The sequence below is a fragment of the Rhinichthys klamathensis genome, unplaced genomic scaffold (assembly GCF_029890125.1).
Source record: "Rhinichthys klamathensis goyatoka isolate OS25496 unplaced genomic scaffold, OSU_Roscu_1.1 h1tg000206l_1, whole genome shotgun sequence".
In the NCBI taxonomy this organism is placed as follows: domain Eukaryota; kingdom Metazoa; phylum Chordata; class Actinopteri; order Cypriniformes; family Leuciscidae; genus Rhinichthys; species Rhinichthys klamathensis.
The window spans coordinates 1309829-1327115 of NW_026606731.1; the positions used below are offsets into that span (position 1 = coordinate 1309829).

Here is a 17287-nt window from a genome sequence, read left to right on the forward strand (position 1 = left end):
TTCGTACCATGCTCCTTCCCCGTGTGAGATGCTAACCGTGACCGTGACTGTCCCCCACCCTGCTCCTCTTCAGAAAAGTAAATTCGCTATCCCATTGATCGCGGTATTTAGTACATGAGGGTTTTGTTTTTTTGGCAGGAGTGCCTTGCTCTGTCATATCATAGCGTAGATCATCCGACTCTGTTTTTTTTTTTGTTTTTTTGTTTTTTTCCGCGTTGTCACTCATCATCTGAGCACTAACCTCGCGACACTGCCACCTACAGTACCTGTAGTTATCGCGAGGCTAGTGACAGAGCTCCGAGTGGGAATGTTTTTTTTTTTTTTTTACTCCGCCCGGGGTATTATTATTTTTCAATAACGCAGGTTAAAATACGGGAGATTTACGGGAAAACACTAATACGGGAGGACGGCGGGAAAGAAGGGTAAAATACGGGACTTTCCCGGCCAAAACGGGATACTTGACAGGTATGGCCATTTACAATTTTTTAACATTCTTTAAGGGCCATTGTAATGAGCTTCAGTGTTTGGAAGGAAGAAGAGAGGTTCGGCGTGACTGGGACTCGTACGTTTTATTCAGAGGTTGGTAAAAAAAGAGGTGGGTAAACTATAAATTCTGGTGGACCACGACATGGTCACCCGGTAAGGTGGGCCACTGCCTACCGGTGTATGTGTATCCTGATGACATTGCTATAGGCAGGGCTCGACATTAAGCCTTTCATACGCTTGTCAAAAAAGTTTCTCGTCCGAATTTTTTTTTTTTTTTTTTTTATTTATTTATTCTGAAACAATATTCTCATCAGTGTTCAATTAGCTTTGATATTTAAATCGGCATATTGTAATATTTGCACCTTTAAAGGGCATCCCCTCCCCTAATATTATTAAATGTATGCTTCATCTTTCATTTTAAATTCCTAAATTTGATCAATAAATTAAATTATTTCGAATAATAAGACACTATAGGGCTGATCAAATTAAATCATTTACACTGAAAAATTACAATTGCATAAAATAATGTCATGAAATAGATTTAAATTTACAAATTAGAAACGATTAGAAAGAATGATCTACTTTTAAACATAACACAAACCGCCAGGTGGTGGCGGCAGGCGACCGTCTTAATGAGTGAGTCATTGATTCATTCATGATTCAAACGATTTGTCCAAACGGCTGATTCATTCAAGATTGAGACAGATGTTTATGAATGGGTCATTGAATCTTTGACTCAATCGATTCGTTCAAAACGCTGAATCATTCAGTAATGAAAACAGTGAGTGTTCCTGTGAGATGCCCCGTGGTTCTGCTGTGATTTTTGTTTGGAACTATTTTCGCTGGTGAAACAGAACAAAAACAGCCAATATTGCATCCAAAATGTAAGTGACTTAATTTTAACTGTTTTGAACTGTTGTTGGAAATTAATGTCACATTTTCAATCGTGATGGTGTTCAGGAAAAATAATTGAGGTTGCTTAACATATGTTAAAAATATAAAAACTCCACATTTAGATTTTTTATAGGCAGTATGTTGTTAACTGAGTGTGTGTGTGCGCTCATGTGTGTAGATTTCTGCTCGAGAGGCTGCGCGAGCGTCAACAGCGCAACCTTACCGTCAGTAATAGTCAACAACACTGACAGTAATGCAGCGCAATATGAAGAGTTCGTCTTAGGTTTAACAACCTATGAAACTAATAATTAACAATATGAAACTAAAACGACATAAGCTTAATTTATAGCTATTTAGAGGTGGATAAAGGAACAAAAACCTGGAACCGGCAAACGTTTAAACCACTTTAATACATTAATACGCAAATGACAAAACGAAAGTAAAAGCAGTAGCTCCTCGTGGACGACGACCACACACACATAAAGTAAAGTCCATGCCTGGTCCTCCGCTGTCTTCGTTCCGATCCTTTTACGCGCCCCGAAGCTGATCAGTGAGAAACTTGAAACCGGTGCGGGGCGCGGTGAGAAACTTGAAACCGGTGCGGCGCGCGCGCCCCCGAAGCTCATCCGTGAGAAACTGAAACCGGTGCGCAGGTGACTCGCGCTACTGGCCTCGCCCTGCTTGCCGTTTTGCCTATTTTGTGTTTTCTGTCACAGGAAAAGTAATGGCTGAGATTTTTGGTTCTGAGGTTCTTTTTTTTTTTTTTTGGGAGGATTTGACTCGCGGGCCGCATCAAACTGTTTTGCGGGCCGGTTACGGCCCGGGGGCCGGACGTTCCCCACCCCTGCCCTATACAGTCCAGCAAGATATAGTCATTTTATGCGAAACCATATAGCTTTATCTACCGTCCGATAAAGTATAATAATAGTAACATTGAATCATCTTGGAGAGAGTTTCATCGTTGACTGTCGTAACCAAACGCAACGCGCTGTTTGATGCTGAATGACTGACAGCCGCAGCGGAGGGAAACGTTTACGTGATCTTGAATTTAACGACTTAAATTTGTATTTCTATCTCACATTATACTATAGTTTTCATATAGTATATAGTATACCTTCCCCCTCTAATGTCCATAATAGCTACCACCAGAAGCTACAAATATGGCTCTTTCACGCTCTCTCTCTCCTCTGGTGCGCACTCTAAATGCAAGCGTGCTGTAACTAACCAGTAACTTTGATCTGCTTGAACACATTTTAATCGTCTTTAATACATGATTCCGAAGGATAGATTAAAAGACCCGGTAATTTTTTTTTTATATAAATACAAAATTATTAAAAAATAATAATAATTATCAATAAATTAATTTTTTTGAGATCCGGGGCTAAAAAAAGGCTGAAGCCCCGAATGCCCATGTCTAACGACGCGCCTGGTTAGGACAATGAAAGGTGTTTAAGGTATATGGTCAAAAACATTGTCATATTAACTGTAGGCTAGCTGTTTTGATACTGTTGGAAAATGTCTTTACCTGCAGTATTTGTTCGTTGTTGCAAACGCAGCCAGGGGTTGAATTTCATGAACTTCGATGAACGACTGTTTGAATGATTCAGACTGAATTGTGAATCGATTTAGAGGTTAACTTTAAAACATTTAATTGACTCGCGAATCGAGCATGCAAGAGAAAGAAGAGACACATAGCTGAAATATTGTGAGGGGAAATGTTTCTCAGGTAGGCTAATCCTGAAGAATTGACCTGAGTAAAATCACCTGTTACCCATAGCTAAATTAATGCTACCGAATACCCAGCAATTCGATTCTTAAATTCTACTGAAAGCTTTTTAATGTTTTGTTTAATGTTTGGCAATAAATAAATAATTTTTTCTTTGGTTTTGTAGAGTTGTTGTTGTTGTATTTTATTCCTAAAATTTTATATTGCGTGTTTAAATATCTATATTGGTATGCTACTAATATTTTGACATTTTTAACATAGGTTTAAATACTAAGTTACTTCAATCTGAATCGTTTTGACCCTCTCCGCTTTCGGTAGTTGGAACCACGTTTTGGTTGCATAGCAACGGTTGACAACAACATTCAGCTCGTTTTAACCGGTAAGATACATCACGCCAGTCCACCTTGCAACATTATTAAATATATAATATTGTAACTACCGATTTAACCAAACAAGAAAATGTGGGTTTGACAGAACAATTGTTAGAATATGTCGTTCATTTTACTGATAAAAAAAACGCCTGTTTGTCTTTCATCTTGATGACTTTTAGAACATGTCAATCATGCCAATAAGTGTATGTCATGCGGTAAAACTAAACATCTTGATGGGATTAAACTAAATAATTGTATTAAATTATTTTGTGTACCATTGTAATACCGTTCATTGTTAATGAATGTGTCTTTTCCCTATTTTTTTAAACTTATTCATCAGACTTGAGGTGCTGTATAAGATGTCTGTTCCCTTTTCCAACACAAACCTGCGGATCCCTAAAGGTTTTGGGAATTTATTGGAGGGTCTTGCCAGAGAAGTGTTGAGAGACCAGCCTGGGGACATCCCTACCTTTGCTGCTCTCTACTTCACAGAGCTTCTTAAAGCCAGAGAAGGTGACTGAGATGGTTTCCTTTGATCCTGATGTTTAATAGTGTTTGATGATATATGAGTTACTCATATACAGTATGAGTTAGTCATTGCTGGCTACAAAATGTCTTTGTCCAAGGCAGAAATAATTTTGTTTGCAATGGCTACTATTATTAAATCTATATAGTCAATGCATGCTTGGACATAATTAATGTGTTTTGTTCCAGAAAGTGGCCTTGATCCAGCAGAGTGGGGTGCAAAGATGGAAGATAGGTTCTACAATAATCACTCGTTTAAGGTATCTAAAAAATAAGACAAAACTCTGAACCTTTAGATTATTTTGCAGTTATTCCTTCTAACATGCATGTGTTGTTTGTTCTTTTCAAAACAGGGCACATCAATACAGGGAAACTCCATTTTGCCTAAAATAAATACAAGGTGTGTGGATGAGAAAATGTGATTTCACTCTTTCACTCTCCCTTACAGTTTTCCAGATGAGAGAAGAATCGAAATGAAGACAGACTGAAGTGAAGACAGAGTGAGATTTTAGATGAAAATTTAGACAATAAAACTTGTAGTTTTGGTTTGATTTCCTTTATTCTGGTTGTACATTGTGGCAGTGCAGCAGGTTTAAAACATTATAGCAGGATGAAGCACTGCGGGCGGCTCTCCGTCTCTGAGGCAGGGCTTCGATCATTTGATCAAGCCGAGGGCGGCTTTCGGACGATTGATTGTATTGTCAGAGCACAGATATGCATCTGGGTTGTACATAAGGATTCATTTATTACTCCTGTTCTACTGGTTTGTGCTTTTATTTATTTTTATTATTAATCACTGTTGCATACCTTCTTACATGTCAATTTTCAGAAACAACACTGGCCGTTCTGAAACTTTTGGAAACAACGAAACCCAACATTCTGCATTAAAAGACCTCAACACTAATAATTCAGAGGACACTGAAGTAAAGCAAAAATATGAGTTAGAAAAGAAGCTCGATGAGGAATCCAGTGAGAGGGAACACAGACCTCCTGCAGATATTCCCTATATGGGAACAGCAGATGTTAATATATGTGCTCAAGAGCTGAAGGACCCCAGCGGGATTCCAGAACAAACATCAGAGGTACTGAAAGATGAAGAGGTCGTAAAAGAAGCTGTAGATATTGATATCTGCAGATCCGAACTTGAGCCTACACCTCTGCCTGCCTTTGGTGGTCTAGCAAATGTCGATGTATGTGCTGAAGAGATAAGCCACCCATCTGAATCTACTGAGACCAACAGAGACTTGGGAAGCCCAAATCCATCGCCTCCGAATGGAAAACAGTCGGAATCACAAGATGAATCTTTTGTTGAAACCCCTTCACATATTGAGCAAGATGTAGGCAAACCACCAAATGAAATGTCTGATGGTGATGATGATGATGATGATGATGATGGTGGCCATATTGAAGATGCTGAACAGGGAGTCGCAGAAATGGTTGATACTTTATTAGAAGACACTGACTCGGAGAAAAAGAGCACTGAGCAGGTTTATGTAGAGGATTCAGCAAAAAGTACAATTGAAAAAGATGTTACTGAAAGTGCAGTTGAAGCAGGGCAGGAATCAGAGGAACATATTGAAGAAAAGGATGACTTGCCAGACAATGAAGATCAAGAAGAGACCAATCATGAGTACAGCAGCACCAATGACTTTGTAGAAGATGTAACTGATTCCACATCTGATATCAATAGTAAATCACTGATGGAAATGAAAGACGCATATATTGACTACGGTGATGAAACAAATGACAGTAAAAGTGAAGTCATAGATGTTCTAGATGAAGATGACCATCAGGTTTCTACTCATACAGGTGAGCATGAAGCTGAGAACAGCAATGATGAACTGAGTACATCTAAATATATTGATGCAATTGAGGAAGACCTTTTAGAAACCCCAAAGCCAGTTTCCCAACTAAACAACAGTGAATCGGAAGTAACAGAGGATATGATAAGCAATGCAATTTTAAACACTGATGTAATGGAAGCTTCTGAGAAAGATCTAAACACAGAGAATGTAAATGAAGGGAGTGATCTTGACAGTGATGGCTGTGATGCTGAAGAGATGGATCCAGACATTTCAAACATACCTCAGCAAAATATGGTGAAAACTGAGGATGAGGAGGATGATGGAACCCATACTGAACCAAAGAATGCTGAAGAAGCTGAGCCCAGGCCTTTAGAGAGAGAAACAGAGGTTATCGGTGAAGAACATCCTACAGAGTTACAAGAACAGACTGAGAATGATGCAGATCAGGAGGATCAGTTGGAGGAGCAAAGAGATAAAAGCCAGGAATCAACACTTGAAAGTGAGAACCAGGAGAATCCTGACAGCAGTGAACCAAAGGTACGTTTTTGTTGTTTTTTTCTCCTTTACTCCCTTCCCATTTGATAAACAAAAAGTATGGTTTTTGTATAAAAAAATATGGATTGCATAATTTATATTTTATGTTGTGATAGAAGCCTCATCCTAAGGCTGGCCGAATAATACAATTTTATTTCGAATTATGTTTTTTGGCCTAAAACATCTGAGAGTTTTTTGGCGTAAAACAACAATCCAGCGCACCCCTTTGCTTTACAGCTGTGTGCTTTCGCTCCTCCCTAAATGTTTTCATTAGGCTGTGGAAGTACAATAACAATGATCTTATTTAGTTTGATCTAATTTATTTTTATTTTATTTTTTTATTTTATTTTTACATTTATTTATTTTTATTTGTTTTTCTGTTTTTCTATATTTAAAGTTCAAGGAAAGGCACTCTCAATAAGACTTTGATAATACAATAAAAAAAAAAAATCCCAAATAAATGCAGCATGTTTCCAAAATAACTAAGTAATAGTGTTAAATAAACATGATCTTAAAGAAACAGTTCACCCAAAATAAAAATGTAAATTATCCCATAATTTACTCACCCTCAAGCCATCCTATATGACTTTCTTCTTTCAGCCAAACCCAATCGCAGTTATATTAAAAAATATCCTGGCTCTTACCAGCTTTGTAATGGCATTGTTTTTTAAGGCTCCAAAAAGCGCATACATCCATCCATATGACTCCAGCGGGTTAATAAATGCCTTCTGAAGTGAAGCGATGGGTTTTTGTAAGAAAAATATCCATATTTAAAACTTTATAAACTATAATCACTGGCTTTCGGCAAAGGCTTGGATTACTTTTAGATTTCTGGATTACTTTTATGATGGATGGATGGATGCGCTATTCAATGCCATTACAATGTTATAATATAACTCAGATTGTGTTTGGCTGAAAGAAGAAAGTCATATACACCTAGGATGGCTTGAGAGTGAATAAAGTATGGGGTAAATTTAATTTTTTGGTCAACTACTCCTTTAATATTTACCAAAATAATCATGATTATGATTTTTGCCACAATCAAACAGTCCCACGTCATCCTTAACTTGGATGCAGACTGTTCCTTTTATTGTCCCAAGTTAATAAGTAAAAATAAAATCTTCAAGGACATGTCTGATCAACAGCATGGCTCTGTTCCTCTCTGGAGAACAGTGATTGAAGATGTCCTGAAATAGTCCAGCTGGTGAGTACAAGACCGCAAGAGTAAAAAAAAGCTCAAACTATACATACATCTTACATCATATAAACATTATGCATAAACGTAAAGAAATGTTTGCAACATTTCATAAAGAGATGTTCAAAAAGAAGTTTAGATCTTTTACCAAGAGGTCAGAACAAAATCCATATGCTTATTTAAGGGGGTTCGGAGGAGACAGATTTGGTGGTGTTTCCATGGAAACATTTTACCGACCATTTATCTGAGGGAGAAACTGATCTAGATTTTGGAGTTGTGTGATATGTTTCCAAAGAAACATAATACTGTATGCACCCAATTAGCTGCTTCACTTTACAATCCTCTGTCCGAAGTGCAGAGTTTCAAGTTCTGTAGGGGTTAATTAGAGACACGCACTAAAGCAAAGCTCTCTTCCTCTCACTCCAATGTAGGTCATCTAACCTGACCTATATCAACTCTTGTCCAATGACTTTATATGCTGTAGGAGGGGCAAGGGAATCTTTCTATTTTCAGGAACAATATTCATGGCTATCATCAATCTCTGGCACGACTGTAAAGTCACCTCATCTTCTTCTAGGAAACTCTGTTTTAACACTTCCATGCTCTGTGAACCGACTTTATTAGCTCCCAGGCTTACACATCCAACAGATGCCAAGAAAAGAGAAGTGATATCATTACAGCACAGAGCTGCATGTTCTCTCTTTAATCTTGGTAGGGTAGGAGGCAGGAGATGGAGCACTGTTCTAGAGAAATAAAGGGCAATGGATTTACTGTCTGTTTGTCTTATAAAGTATATTGCCACAGGGTGGAGGAGGCACGGACTGTGTGGGACTGACTGAGATGTGGAGGGCTGCTTCTAGTATTTTCTTAGTTTATGATGATAGCCCTCAGCAATATTTTGGACTGTGCATATTAGAAGTAATGTAATATAATTCGTTTAGACCATGGTGGGTCCCTTTTCTATCTTATTTTTCTCCATTGCAAGGCTAAACTGCGAATCTCTGATCCTTTTGGTAGCAGGTGTTAGGAAAGTGAGAATAATGGCGCTGTAAACGTCAACACTAAACAAAATATATGCAACGAGTAAAGACCGACCTGTCAGTGGTGTCAAAATGATGATGCTCGCGCGCGCGCACGCGTTATCTCTCTCTCTCTCTCTCTCTCTCTCTCTCTCTCTCTCTCTCTCTCTCTCTCTCTCTCTCTCTCTCTCCACCCTAAAAGACTCTGAATTATAAGGATAGTTGGAGGAGAGGATTATTCGTCCAAGGTATTTTGCCCTGTGAGGAGGTTTACGCTCTGTTGCGCTTGCACGAGACGAAAACACGTTTATCAGCGTCTGTAATTGCGCGTCATGGATTGTCATGTCGTAAGTAGCCTCCTGACAACTTTAATCGATTTTTTGTGTGTGAAAAGTATTTAATAAATATAAAGCATCCTTTTTTAAAAACTGAACCAGTTTGATAATGATTCAGTGGTACCTGGAAACATCCTTTAACTTTTTATTTGCTTGTTTAGTAAAATAGTAACGTTAAACTTATTTTGCAGATACGTGTTTGTTTTGGAACTTTATTTAATGGCGGTAAATTTCATGTCCAGTAAATTTATGAACGGTTTTGTGAGTTTATTATGTATATTTTGTGCTCATTATCATTTCACACTTTTTTAACCGTACATGTCATGCCTTGAAAAGTATAAGCATACGAGTAGCTCAATTTATGCTTTAGCTAAGAGTTCAAAAGATCCCACATTTTTCTCTGTGTTGTTATTATTATGGTGGCGCTATAGCCTATGGCTATATTGGATTTGCCATTGGAAATAAATAAAAAATGCCAAGTAGTTATTTTTTTAAGTAGTCAGTATCACCAATATTAATCATAACTATGTTGAACTTTCAATTAAACATGGTTGCCTAAAGCTAGTATATGACGTGGGTGTGGCTATAATCTCATAATGGAGTAAGTAATTTTAATGAATTTTAGTAGGCTAAATGTATGTATAATTTTTCTTGTTTTGTATGCCATGTTTGGTCGTGACTACATTTGCATATTTTAAAATGTGTCTGTCATCAGCTGCCAATCAGCTTTCAGCAGCCATTAACAAGGTTAACTGGTCAATTGTCACAAAACTTTGTTAATCCTATTTAAGCATGCAAAGTGTTATCCTGTTTAGACAGAAAGTGGCATTTTAAAGTGTCATTATTATAATAGTGAAAAACAAAATGAATGTAGTTATTGTGTTGGTGTCAACAATTAACAAATTTGTGAGCTCATGGGCTCAAGAGGTCCTTGTGCTGAGACCTCAATAATTTCTGCTTGCTGCTTATGCATATGACAAATCTTTCATCATATAATTTAAATAGGCTGGTATAGACATGGGAAAGGCTTGTGACTGCACAGTTTCATTAGAGGTGATCCATGGGTAAGCATACACAGTCTCTGAGGAAGCAGTAAAATGAACAGATGCTTATTTATAGGGGATTGTGGAACGCCTCTGCCTGTGGCCATGTATGAGCATTTTGGCAAAATGCTTGGTTAATATGAAAAGAGGCTGATTCTTAGTTCAAAAGTGGGTGGACAGGGTTTTACAATGGACTTCTGCTCATCTTCTTCACACACGCTGTTTAAAGACTGCCAACCAGCCTCTGCTGAGCCATTTTACATATGCTATGTTGGTTGTTGTGGGAGAAAGCATGTGGTTTCACAGCTTAAGGAAGACATAAAGAGACAAATAACATCACATCCCACCACACACTCTTTAATGATGTGTGATTACATGCTTCACAGAGCACAGGAAGCTGGTCACAGTTGGTCTTTGCGTCAAGGTGGTTAGGTTTTATTACATTTCTGTTAATTTTATTTTCATTAGGTAGCCTACAGGTAATAGGTTTCTCACACTCTTAAAAATAAAGGTTATTTGTTGGCATCTGTATGGTTCCATGAACAACTTTCTGTTTAACAAAAATGTATGGACCCTTTCCGTTTCACAAAAGTTATAGTGGAAAAGGGTTTCCACTTTTCTTCTCATTTTCTTCTCATTAAGAAAAATATGGCTCTTCTAAAAACTGGTCACTGAAAGGTTCTTTTGATAATCCAACATGATCATTCAGTTGGTGATTGTAGATGTGCGGGAGAATCTGGTCCTAGAAAAGTTTCTGTAGAGCTTATGGATAGTGATTCATTGCAAGGGGGCTTAAATGGGCAAGAGATACATCATGCTAAACCCACTAGGGTGGTATATAAGATCTCAGTGGATTCTGAAACATTTTAAGAAAGAGCAAAATCAATATGCAATACACCCCTGCTGAAATTATTGTTCATCCCTGGTAGGAGGAATGCAGCCAGCCACAAGAGGAAGAGGACATCATGGACATCCCATTGGATGACCCAGAGGCCAATAAGGCGGCCGCCAAAATCCAGGCCGGCTTCCGTGGTCATATGACTCGGAAGAAGATGAAACCTGGGGAAAAGCCCAATGAGGAGGTGAGCAGCAGTGGTGAGGCCCTCAACGGCAGCCAAGGGGACTCAGGTCAGTCACTGTCCCCAACAGTCAAAGAGCTATGACTCAACACCATCCCACATTGTGCAGAGGTCGCCAGCTATCTTGATCCAACTCAGCTTGGCAAGACACTTAAAAACCCTCACAGATCCTTGTAGAATTTGGCTTTGAGATCTGAAGTAAACAATTAGAGCTTTGAACTTTAATGAGAGTTCAAGAGTATGTTGATTCACCCTCTTTCTATAATGTCAGTTATGTTTAATGAGTCATATCTTTATACTGAGTAAACATAAGACATGCACAAGTGTGCTTTTTAATTACCCTCTGACTGCTTTGGATATTCATTTTCTTAATCAAGTAATTATTAATGAGCACATCTATCATTTTCCCTGATTGTTAAAAGATTGCAGCCGTTTCACCGATTTACAGACAGCCAATGGAGTCCACAGAGTCACTCTGTATTCTCTATTATCTCAGTTTGTTGAGACACAGATCTTTCAAATCTAATTTATTTTGTGGGTGGCTTAAGCCTCCACAATTCCAGGACTCAATATTAAAGCCTTGCGCAGATTTATCCCCCTTTCAATTTTCTTTCGGGTAATGTGTTTTGTTCTGCACAAAAAGTTTCCCTCCGCTCAGTATGTATGCAAATGGCTCTCGATTGGTTGATCCCCAGAGGTGTGTTGAGATTCTAATTTGAAGCAACAAATAGGCCAGCGCTGATGAAAAGACCGTTAATGTTCTCACACCACAGCTTCCATCTGAACTACCTTCATCTGCGTCATCCTTTGACGAGGAACCAAGCAAATCTGGTCATTTGATGTAAAAATTGGGGCAAGCAATGAGAATGAAGGTGTCCTTCCAAACTCCAGCCGGGCCCAAATATCTCTCCTTCAGCTGTGCCGCTCCACTCTACCCCACCTCTGTGCCGAATTTAGGCCTTTCCCGAGCAACATCAACCCAGTTCTCGGTTGCTAAGCATTTTATGTATGGAAGTGTTATTTATATCCTCAGGTGCATCTGCATCGCCGAAATGAGGCTGTGCTCTGTTTTACTCCGACAAAAAGACCGCCTATCAACTCATATTCTGGCAAAATAAATCAATAAGTAAAGCTTTGTCACATATATTTTGTGATGAATGCCAAGCTATCTAGCACTGCAACAAAATATTTTCTTACTCAGTAATTTTGTCTTGTTTTCCAGTACAGATATCGAAACATTCTTTAAATCAAGATACATTTACTTGAGAAGCAAAAAAAAATACACAAAAAAATATTGCAGCGAGTGATTTTACATCATCGCCCTGTTACTTCATAGTTGACTAGACAGCTGTTTGTTGACAAACTGAAATATTCAAGTGCTGTAAACCTAATAAAAGTGTGTGTTTTGCAAGCAGGGGGAGCAGACGGAGTAGAGACAGATGCAACATCTGGTCCAGAGCAATGAAGACCATTCTCAAGGTGGATGGCTTATAGGACGCTTTCTCCAGGGATTTTTTTTTGTGTGTGTCGACAAAAGTAGTGAAATTAGGCTGGATATGTCTGATGTGTGAACTCTTTCTCTATTTTCTGCTTCTTATCCAGTCTGGGTGAATTTCTGCTCCAGCATGATTTTGCATCCCACAAAAGGCATCTGTATACTGTATATCTGATATTTGTACGAGAATTTAACACGGGCTTATTCAGTCAGACAGTCAAGTAGACTTAAAATAATGCATCATGATTGAGTTTTGTCTTTTTTTGTTACTTGATATTCCTTTTCTGTGGTAGTATGTTTATGAATGCCTTGATTTGACCATGTAGCCACTATCACGTTAAGATGTGAAATTTGTTTATTGTCATGAAATGGAATGTTATTAGTTGTTTATAATTGTGTTGACTGTTTGTTTGGTTTGCACCCTGTAATATGTTGAAATCAGAGCTTCCAAAGCAGCATATGGCATGGCTAGATCGACTTATTTATTTCAATTTACTTTAATTTGTTACATAATTTATTCTTTCTTTAAGGTAGTGCATATCATTAGAAGTATAGCAATTGAGTTAACAGCTTAATGAGTGATAGCTAAGATCACCTTGCATGTTGACATCAGCATCGAGCTCTGTATCAGTTGAAAAGCGAATAAAAGCTCAGAAATGTGTGTTGCATGCATTGAAAATGATTTGCAGTCAGGGGTTGATCATTAGTCTTTTGAAGAGTCTGATAACAAACAGGCAGTTATATATAAGCAGCAGAAATTGAAATATTAACCTATGCATCAGTCTCATTAGTCCTGCTGGAGCATCTCGCTGGAGGGCTCACAGCTGGAAGGCTGTGCTAATGAGACCTGGACAGTCATTTATCAAGGTCAAATTGCCACATGCCCAATCAAATCAGCATTTAGGCTTATAGCTATAATAGCATTAACATTACAGTATATACTTATTTTCTGATAAATGTAGCAAAGCTATCACGAAAGCACTCTCAAACAAATATTGTTTGATAACATTATTTGATATATAGTAAACAGTAAGATATGTGACATGGTGCTACAGTTGTGATTATACTCGCGACTAAAGGCCATCTCGATAAAATGTTTAGTTGCAAAAATATTTATGATACACATTTTCATTAAAGCATTATTTTATTAAGACAATAATACAAAAAGGTCTAGTTAAAAAAAAAATAATAATAATAATAATGAATCCGTTTCAGATTGAATCAAAATCAGTGAATATGCAATTTGGTCAGTTTCTCTCACTAATTGTGCGTTTCTATACTTTGGTTTTGAAGAATCAATCATATAATATTAGTGTGTTTTTTTTTTCCAGTGAATTATATTTTTTGGTCTGTAATTTGTATTATTCTTATTTCAGTTTTAGTACTTCAACTTAAACCTATTGTGTTTCAGTTAGTTTAGAAGGCAACTTTACATGTAAGATTACATTTGATCTAATATTTATAATTTTCAGTTTAGTTTTATTTCAATCAACAACAAAAAAAATGAATTAAAAAAAAAGTTTTTTATTTTTTTTTATAGTTAATAACAACTCTGCTATGTGAACATTCTGTTGCTTTGGTGGAGCCCACTTTTTAAAAATGCATATAAAGATAAAGAATGTGAATGTGCTTTTATATACTTTTTGAAGCTTGAAATCTCCAGTATATATAAATTGTAAGTTTGTGAAAAAATATATTTTTTGTGTCACACAGAACTAACTGTACAGGTATAAAACGACATAAGGGTGAGTAAATGACAAAATTAGAATTTTAGGTGAACAATTCCTTAAGAATAAGAGGTTTGAGAACATAAAAAGTGAATCTATTTCCCCATGACAATATTAATTACTCAGCCATTGCATAAAGAGCTGCACTTAATTAGACTGTGTACTGCGCTTCATAATTAAAGATATTCGGCACTCCGTTAATCTTTTTTTCATTTGTGTCTCAGCTTATCACACACAATGAATCACATTCTCCATTCTGGAGTGACTTCATAAATCCTGCTTTGAATGGTTTAAAGGTGGCCTGTTATGCCCCTTTTTACAAGATAGGCAAAGTCTCAGGTGTACCCAGAATGTGTCTGAAGTTTCAGCTCAAAATACCCCACAGATTATTTATTATACCATGTTGTAAATACAATGTACATTTTTGAGTGGGAAGGGAAAACATTCTGTTTTCGTGCATGTATCTTTAAATGCGAATGAGCTGCTGCTCCCCACCTTGCTTTCTAGAAGAGATCTGAGCCTTTAGCCAGTGCCTCTGATACTCTGCCAAAAACTAACAAAACATCTGTTTAGTTTTGATTATCATCTTTATTGCATTGTTCAATGCAGTTCTTCATCAGTATTAAAATTTATTATCTGCATGCGTTGTAAAGCCATATCAGTCTAACTTCTGATATATGGTTTTCTGAAGCACGCTCACAGAAAGCTATAGGCTAGATGTCAGCAGTTAAATTGTTTTAAACAAAGTTATCAAATTACATTAATACTCCTTTTTACATTAGTTCTCACAAAACACTAAAATGAATTATACTGTTAACAGTATTCATTGACTCAGCATGACGCAACTCACCCTTATAGTGATAAATTCACAATAAATCTTGCAACAAAAATATGTGGATGTAGCAATAGCTAGCTTAAACACCAACGACGAAGTTAACACTCGTATATAGCGGGACTCCGACACGACGGAGCCACGAGGTCTCCGGCTGCTAGCATAATGTTACACATTTTCTCCGTTAGCACGAAACTCTTTAAACAGTGCAAAAACGACTCTTTTAGTCATATAAAACCACAGTAACATAACGAAATGTACTATCAACATGTGTTAGAGTTTACATTGCTTTGTGAGTGGCAAATACCTTAAAAAGGGGAAAAGAACGGGAGAAGGTTGAAGAACACACACACACACACACACACACGCGCAGCTCTCGCCTTCGAGATATATCCAGCTGCAGACCCGCAGCACCACCAGTTTCACAACCCCAGTGCCAGAACCCCAGCGCCAGAACCGGAAGTGAGGGAGGGGCGGAATTATTTACAATGACACAATGGTAACTGGTTATGGTAACACTGTAAATGGTAACATGGTTTTTTTTTGCAAGTATTTAAAAATATTTCAGATTGTTGCACCTTTTAAATAATATTTAGGGTATGTTTTTATTACACAGTGAGTCACTGCTCGTTGTATGAACTATAACTTGTATGTGACAAATAAAGAGCAAGACAGCGCTGGTGTTGTTTGAAGACGTAAGAGTGCGTGCGCGCGGCCAGGGCTCTCTCTAGCCTTGTTTATACTCGACGCGTCCGCAAGAGCGCGAAGTGCGCGCGGCAAAAATGACGTCATTGCGGTGTGGGCGGTCGTGCGCGTTGGGTGCGCAAGACCCCATTTCGCCTGGCGGTGTGCACGGCACTTTTTGTAACATCGCGCGCGGCGCCGCATCCGAAGATGAACGACTTCGAGCCGAATCTGGCCGAACTGGTACGTCTGTATCAGCATGTTTATGATCCTTCTATATACAGAGACATTTGCATTGATGGGCGACCATAAAAGCCTCTCATTTTGTGAATAGGAACACATTTACATTAAGCACCCAGTTTGCACTTGTATAAAGTAACTGCTTACATTTACAAAATAAGCCTACAATAGCAGAATTAAGCCCTGCTGATGAAATTAAGGTTTAAACACTCTTCAATAAGGCTTCAGTTGTTTACTAGTTTACATGCAGTGAAAGTGCAATAAACCTACTGCATTTATTACTCTTTTTATATGAATCAGAAATTAATAAACTACTAATAAATGGCAAACTACTTCTTCACTGCTGATTCCTGGTGGTTTAGAGGAGAATTACTCCGAGTCGCCCCCTGTCGTTTCACAGAATAGCACAACGGCGAGCGCGTCAAGTATAAACGCCTCGTCCATATGGAGAGGTCCGCGCGCAGTCAGCGGAGACTCGCGCTCGTGCGGACGCGTCGAGTATAAACAAGGCTTCTCTCTGCTCGTTAAGCGCCCTGTCATGCGCAGCAGTCATTCTATTCTACATCACTCACCGATCAAAAAAGGCTTTGACGGGACAAAAATTTGCTTTGGCGGCCGCCAAAAAACGGACGATCTGACGGGTTTTAGAAGATTTAATACAACCTGAAACTAAAAAACAGACCCGACCTCTATTTGAGACCGGCCTTATATTTGCCAGACCTGCAGCCACATCAGGCGTGTAAAGAGACGATCGTCTATTTGGGACTCGGCTATTATTTGAAGTACGGTACATTTTTATGGTTTCTTTTAAAACAATGCCGGATTTTCTCTCTCTTTTTAGAGTTTTGACATTGTTCTTGTGAAATAAAGTATATTTTATATAAAATGACCATAAGTTTCAAGCATTATTTTTCACCATCATGATCAGGAAGTAACTCTCATAATACAATGAAACGGATAACTATATAGAATTATATTACACAAAATCAATGTTTTAAAATGCTAATTGTACTATACCTTAATGTATCATTATAGCACGTATAAAGTATGACGTTTCGTGTGTAATAATGCCGTTTCGTGTCTAAGCAAATTACGCTCCAAAACGTTAGGTGGCGTTACTCGGTTTAGAACGTAAGCTCCGCCCCTCACTTCCGGTCCTGGCGCTGGTGTTAGAACGTAAGCTCCGCCCCTTACTTCCGGTTCTGGCGCTGGGGTTCTGAAACTGGTGGTGCTGCGGGTCTGCAGCTGGATACTATTGGCGCCTTCAGATCGACGAATAATCAACCCACACAGACAG

General features: G+C 38.1%; 1 protein-coding gene across 4 annotated transcripts; it reads left to right on the plus strand.

The window, feature by feature from the left end:
• Positions 1–3824: 3824 nt before the first annotated feature.
• spa17 (sperm autoantigenic protein 17) lies at positions 3825–12534 on the plus strand. Of its 4 annotated transcripts, none has more exons than XM_056263360.1 (6): positions 3825–3990; positions 4192–4262; positions 4356–4402; positions 4832–6344; positions 10863–11061; positions 12425–12534. In XM_056263360.1, the coding sequence occupies exons 1-6, from the start codon at positions 3837–3839 to the stop codon at positions 12475–12477; spliced, it is 2037 nt and encodes a 678-aa protein (XP_056119335.1). In that variant the 5' UTR covers positions 3825–3836; the 3' UTR covers positions 12478–12534. The 4 variants fall into 4 exon arrangements, with proteins under 4 accessions (XP_056119335.1, XP_056119336.1, XP_056119337.1 ...); XM_056263361.1 differs by having other exon boundaries at positions 12428–12534; XM_056263362.1 differs by having other exon boundaries at positions 10863–11015.
• Positions 12535–17287: the final 4753 nt, after the last annotated feature.

Coding starts and splice junctions, on each gene's coding strand:
- spa17 (XM_056263360.1), top strand. CDS start 3,837: ATGTCTGTTCCCTTTTCCAACACAAACCTGCGGATCCCTAAAGGTTTT. Junction 3,991..4,191: donor GCTTCTTAAAGCCAGAGAAG/GTGACTGAGATG, acceptor GTTTTGTTCCAG/AAAGTGGCCTTGATCCAGCA. Junction 11,062..12,424: donor CGGCAGCCAAGGGGACTCAG/GTCAGTCACTGT, acceptor GTGTTTTGCAAG/CAGGGGGAGCAGACGGAGTA.